At 48.0% G+C, this 5,656-nt stretch overlaps 1 protein-coding gene across 1 annotated transcript; it reads right to left on the bottom strand.

Moving 5' to 3' along the window:
* Positions 1–381: 381 nt before the first annotated feature.
* LOC147606800 (auxin response factor 18-like) lies at positions 382–3,739 on the bottom strand. The gene is made up of 3 exons (XM_086790905.1): positions 2,168–3,739; positions 813–1,870; positions 382–702 (listed from the first exon to the last, which is right to left on the bottom strand). Exons 1-3 carry the CDS (start codon positions 3,407–3,409, stop codon positions 633–635), a joined length of 2,370 nt encoding a protein of 789 aa, XP_086647031.1. The 5' UTR covers positions 3,410–3,739; the 3' UTR covers positions 382–632.
* Between the last annotated feature and the right edge of the window lie 1,917 nt (positions 3,740–5,656).

Genomic DNA, 5,656 nt, shown 5'->3' with positions numbered 1-5,656 from the left:
CCTCAAATCTTCACAAACAACAATTATCTGAAAAGAACGTGCAGCAACTATAAGAAAATGGCTAATTACTTCTATTTGTGGATGACAAGAAAGCAATTGATTAAATGGTTGTGATACGTGCATCCAAACATTGCCTATGTGCACACCATAAACAAACAGGTATGTTCAAGGTGTGTGCATACCTTAAACGAACAGGCATGTTCCAAGGTGTGTACACTCACCCCTGCATGCACATACTAGTTAATGTGTTGCATCACAAAAGCAGCAATCATAAACTTCTGTGATTGTGTACAAGAGCCAGACTTGAAGCCGGTACAAACCAACAGGCACACACACGTATGCGCTCGTGTGAGTGCACACGTGCGGAAAGAGAGAGAGATGGGCAGCAAGCTTAGTTGTGATTCCTTGAAAAAAAAGAACAAATTTTGCAGCGCTTACAGCAGCGTAAGTCCATGTGATATTGGAGCCACCTGCAATCAGGTAAAGCAGGTTGTTTCCAAGAAAAAACCATTCCCTGCCTTGGCATGACAGTTGGGCAGACACTGCGAAAACATTCAGAGGCTCAAATAATATCAGGCTTCTTTGGCCACTCTTTTTGGTCCTTCAAGGGGAGGTCAAATATGTGCCTGGGGTCACCTTGTAATGCTTTCACTGCTGGATTCAGACAGTATCTTCAGCCTTTTTACCCTCCTTGTAAAATCCCTGGAATGTGACAAAGCATTTGATTAATTAGAAAGTATAGTACACTGCCTGCAAGAAGTACACATGCCAGAGAAAAGGCAACCTAACCAACAAGACAAGAGAAAAGATACCTGTAAGGTTCATTCCCAATAGGCCTAGAGGAGCCCATTGAGTCCACACAAACAACTCGACTTAGGATCTCCGACTTCTGGATGCCAAACATCAGTGATAGTTTCTCATGAAGCTCTTCATAGGAATCAAACATGGAGAGGTCCACAGTTCGACCAACTTCATCACTCTCTCTGAAAATTTTGCAATGGTTGAATGAGTTATCCATTGTACTAATAGCTTTCCCTCTGTCCAAGAAGTTTGCCTGTTCCTTGAACCAATTCAGGGTTCCCACTTCATTAGCAGCAGAATCAAGAGCCCCCCCTTGCCGAGTCAGTAGAATTGGTCCTCCAAATTGTTTGGACTGGTTTCCCTGGCCAGAAACAAACATATGCATCTTGTCCAGTGCTTCCGATTGATTCCCATCAGAAAAACTCTCATGCCCTTGACCGTCCGATGAGCTCCCACCTGACAGCTGCCTTGGCTGTGATTTTGCTGACTGACTGGTATCTATGGCCTTGCCAAACAGCAGAAAAGGTGTGCTCTTGGAGCTGCAGTTTCCACCTCTATCCAAACCTAAACTACTGCTACTCAATGCAGGTCCACTGCTAGAACTACCAACCGTCAGCAGGGTGGAAAGGTGATTATGTCCGCTTGGGCAGCCTTCATTCCCAAAATTGCTCATGTTAAGGTCAGTTGACACCCTTGCGCCACTCATGACAGGATGCTCTTGGGCCTTGTAAAAGCTCTCCCAGAACAAACTTGGTTGAGAATTGCTGTGTCGGGAATCCGGAATTGCGGGCCCATAGCTTTGGTCATGCCTGGCTCCCTGCATGCCTGCAAGAACATTGTCAGCAAACCCATGCCAAGGATTGATATGCCCCAGCAAGTTGCTGGCAAGCGCTGCCATTGAAAGCCCCATAATGCCCGGGCCATCAAGCTGGATCTCTGGTGGCTGCGAAAGCCTCACTTTCTTCTTTGGCAAAGAGAATGGCGGTAGTTGCATAGGAGAAACTAGCTCCACCTGCCAGGGACTAACTCTCACAATGCCTTGCAGCAGATCTGGTTCATCCCATGTCACCTGCATTGAAAAAGACAATACCTTTCTGAGATGAATGAACTCTTTTGATTTCATGCTTACCTACTGATTAGATGCATACGCGGTCTAACAAGAGTTCAACATTAGCCTTTCATACTTGCACATCTCTACGAGGAACACAATTTTCTTGCAAGTGTACACAGCTATGCATATTAGATCCACCTCTAAATGAAGAATAGTTTGTAACACATAATAGGGCAGATTGGTTGATGACTTACACATGGACAAGAGAAAACATTTGAATTGATTGCTTTCCTAAGATCTAAACAGTAGCCCTACCTGCAACATTTTCCAAGGAGAGTTGGGCCACCGCATGGGGTCAGCCTCTTGCACTTTGGAAATGGTGCCCATGAACCAGCTGATGCGGGACGCATCTTCGGTCTCAACCGCCATCTTGAAACGCATTCCTGGAGCCCAGTTCTGCTGCAGAGCAGCTCTCACTGCCATTGCTTTCACACAGAATTCAGAAATGGTGGCCCTGGGGTAGTAGACAACCTCGAATGGCTGTCCTGCTGCTGCCAAGCTGGCAGCCTCCAGGACAGCATTGCCAGTGACCCGGGCACGGTTCCTGGCAAAATTGGCTGTACCTACCATGTCAGAGCTAGTTCTGATGGCTCGTGCAGCCCCACTGCTGCTGTCTGTGGCCGCAGCTCCAAAGAAGTCATAAGAATTGTCAGGAGGCTTGAGCTCCCATCTTGATGATGAGCGGGGAGGGGCGCTTGGGACACTTGATGTAGAGAGATGCCAGGAGGATGTGTCCCCACCACCAACTGTGCCTCTGGTAGACCTGCGGACACCGACGCAGAGCTCTCCAGTGGCACTGCGAAGGAAGACAATGGCATCACCAGCAACAAGCTTCTTCTGGTTCACAAAATTGCTCCAACCGGTGGTCAGGAGGTGGCGGCGAGGGGTTCCTCTGTAGATGTGGCGGAACTTCCACACGGTGCCGTGAACGTCCTTGGCGAGCACGATCTGGACAGGTGGATCTTCGCTATAGTCGAGGCGGGGGAAGATGGTTTCAGCGCAGTAGCGGGGGACGGAGAAGCCACCGCCGTTGTTGGCGTCGCTCTGGGTGAGAGTTTTCGCGAAGGAGGCGGATTTCTCCGGCAGGGGAGGGGAAAGAGGAGAGTCATCAGACAGATCGACGGCAGCACCCGGGTCCGGCTGCAGGCGGATGCGGGCGTAGACTTCGTCCGTCTCTGTGTCGGCAAGAAAATTGACAGAGACGACTCGGCAGAGTATGGTGCTGGTAAGGGCGATGCTGCGAGGGAACTCGGGCGGCGAGGCCGCATGCTCTGCATGGCCCTGCGGGAAGTATATCACCTTGGCGCCCACCTGGGGAAGGTGCACCATGGCCCCTGCGCAGGCGTGCCATAGCTGAGCGTCCAGCCCACTATTCCCATTCGTCCGGCCGTTGTCTGCCACAGATTCGGCACTCCTGTTCCTCACCCCCCAACCTTTCTCGTCTGATCGTTCATCCATCTTAGTGCTGCTGCCGCTCATTGAAAACGGCCCGGGCATCCCAGAAGACAGCAAGGTCGCAATCTTTGAAGGCGGAGGGCAGCAATGGCGTGCACAGAAGAAAACTAGGGCAAGATGGGGCAGGGCGACACGGCACGCAGGTTTTTGTTGTTGGGGGAGGAGGGAAAGGGGTTGGCCTCTCTCAGACAAAGGTTGAACGTAAAGTGTAACAACGAGGAGACGACATGTACCTATAAAAGCCCACCCCAGAGCGAGCCCACCCTCTTTGCTGTTGTTGTTGAACGAACGAAACCCAAGAAGGGGAAAAGGCAAGGGGCAATTGTCTGCAGCTCCGCTCAGCAACGCGACAACACACAAGAAGCGGGTTTGAGAGGGAACGAAATCTGTGTTGGGCGTGTGATCTAGTGTGGCGTGGTGCGGTCAAATCGCACGAACAGGGGCCCGTACTTAAATCAACTCTTAAAATTCGTAAATTAAGTTCACCGAGTTAATTAACGAGCAGGCGCCCCGCCTGTATTAACGGGATAATTAACGACAAAAGCGGGGTTTTGAGACCGGCTGTATTAAAGGGCTGTTTTAAAGCGGCTGTTTCTGCGGTGCGGGGCCCCGCGGACATGGGCGGAAGGACAGAAACGGACCATATGGACGGGCGGGGCCCACGGCCGGCTGAGAGACAACACAACAGTACAGGGAGAGGCCGCGTCACGCAACCGACCAGCCACGCGGCCGGGCTTCCCCCGGTCAAATCAGATGTTGACAGGTCTAGCACGCAAGACCGCTTTCTGTCTTTCACATTTCGCTGGCTCGGCCGGTCGTCCCCCCAAATATCTTCATCCGATTCTTTAATGAAAATTGTCCGCCCAAACACTGCTCTCCGGCCCCCACGTGCGTACCCACCGCTTCAGCCGGTCACCTCGGATTTCCCCCCTTCCTTTCGTTTCCTAACGGATTCTCTATTCAACCTAGGGCCCCCTTTTTGGCAGCCTTTCAGCGCCCATTTGTTTTATCGCTTTCGAATCTGTTCGAGCTTCTGCCTGTCCCTAATTTTTCATGTCCCCCCCCCCCCCTCGTCAATATAAAACTCCCATCCTGTTTTTTAACGTCCACCCCCCCCAAGTCTTTGAGTCCTCGCCCATTTTTTTGCCCCTTCACATTCCCCATTCCATCATGTAAAAATCGTATAGAGAAACATTCTTGACCTTTGGACCCTCGGATCCCCCCACCTCGTTTCATGTGCTTCAGGGCAAGAATCCACACACAATAAGAAACTAAAGAGTCCTTTGACTTTGATGCCCAACCCTCCCTAAATTAACATCTCCCTTTAAAAAACCTCTACATCACGCATTGCCTACCAACACAACGCTACTCCCATCATCATTCATCATCTCACCTCAAAGAGTGTGTAAACTAAGGCATTACTCCCCCATGATGGTTTATTATACATGCCCTTCTTGTTTGATTATTGCCTTATGACAAGTTCAATGCCAAGCACCCGTTTTCATGGAGTTGACTTCATGTTTTACATTGGTTACAGAGAAAGGCACAACTAATTTGAACGTGAGCACATCAACCACATAACTCAACCAATAGTCAATAAGGCAACTTACTTAATCGTTGGTTTTTATCTTCTTTATGTTTGGTGAGGTATATGATTGCCTCTGTGCTTTAATTAAAGTCAAAATGTCATAAGACATTGACTTGCAACATCATTAATGTATACTATAGCCACTACAATCGAGTAGATCTATCATGGACCTTAACGTTCTCTATATACTAAACGATGGCATCCATAAACCCTGTTTTCTTTTTAAAGAAACAATTAGAATAAGCTCATCTTTGTTAGGTCACTGAGTGCTCCTAAAATATATCAAATCCTATGAAGCAAGCCTATAATTTATATACCAAAAGAAGCATCATGTACTCTCAAATCTAAGGAACTCTAAAACATCCCCATATGACACGCAAACAAAGTGATTTCATGAGGTGGCTGGTAACTTTTGTCGTCCTCATAACTTTAACAATACTTACAAGGTGTATGAAATAGATGGCCAAAGTCAATAAGCATGATGACCCTAAAGAAATCAAATAATATGTTACACACATTAGTACTGATCTTCAAAAAGATGTCATAATAAATTGAGCATGCAATATGATAGATTGAACATAAAGTTTGGGATAAAATAACACAAGGAGATTGTAAAGCATGATGGAATTACTTTAAATTGAGTGCTCCTAAAAGCATCACTCTTACTAAAAACACTCCTTTGAAGATACTCATCTATGTGA

This window comes from Cibotium barometz, chromosome 56 (assembly GCF_041138505.1).
Source record: "Cibotium barometz isolate CiBa-2024 chromosome 56, ASM4113850v1, whole genome shotgun sequence".
Taxonomy (NCBI): Eukaryota; Viridiplantae; Streptophyta; class Polypodiopsida; order Cyatheales; family Cibotiaceae; genus Cibotium; species Cibotium barometz.
Note: the sequence above shows the minus strand (reverse complement) of the source record. Positions and strands in the feature narration are given on the sequence as shown.

What these genes read in the sequence shown, in the direction of transcription:
- LOC147606800 (XM_086790905.1), bottom strand. Translation starts at nt 3,409, where the DNA reads ATGCCCGGGCCGTTTTCAATGAGCGGCAGCAGCACTAAGATGGATGAA. An exon ending in CTCCTTGGAAAATGTTGCAG is followed by an intron (nt 1,871 to 2,167) that starts GTAGGGCTACTG and finishes TTTTCAATGCAG; the next exon opens with GTGACATGGGATGAACCAGA. An exon ending in ATTGGGAATGAACCTTACAG is followed by an intron (nt 703 to 812) that starts GTATCTTTTCTC and finishes GTCACATTCCAG; the next exon opens with GGATTTTACAAGGAGGGTAA.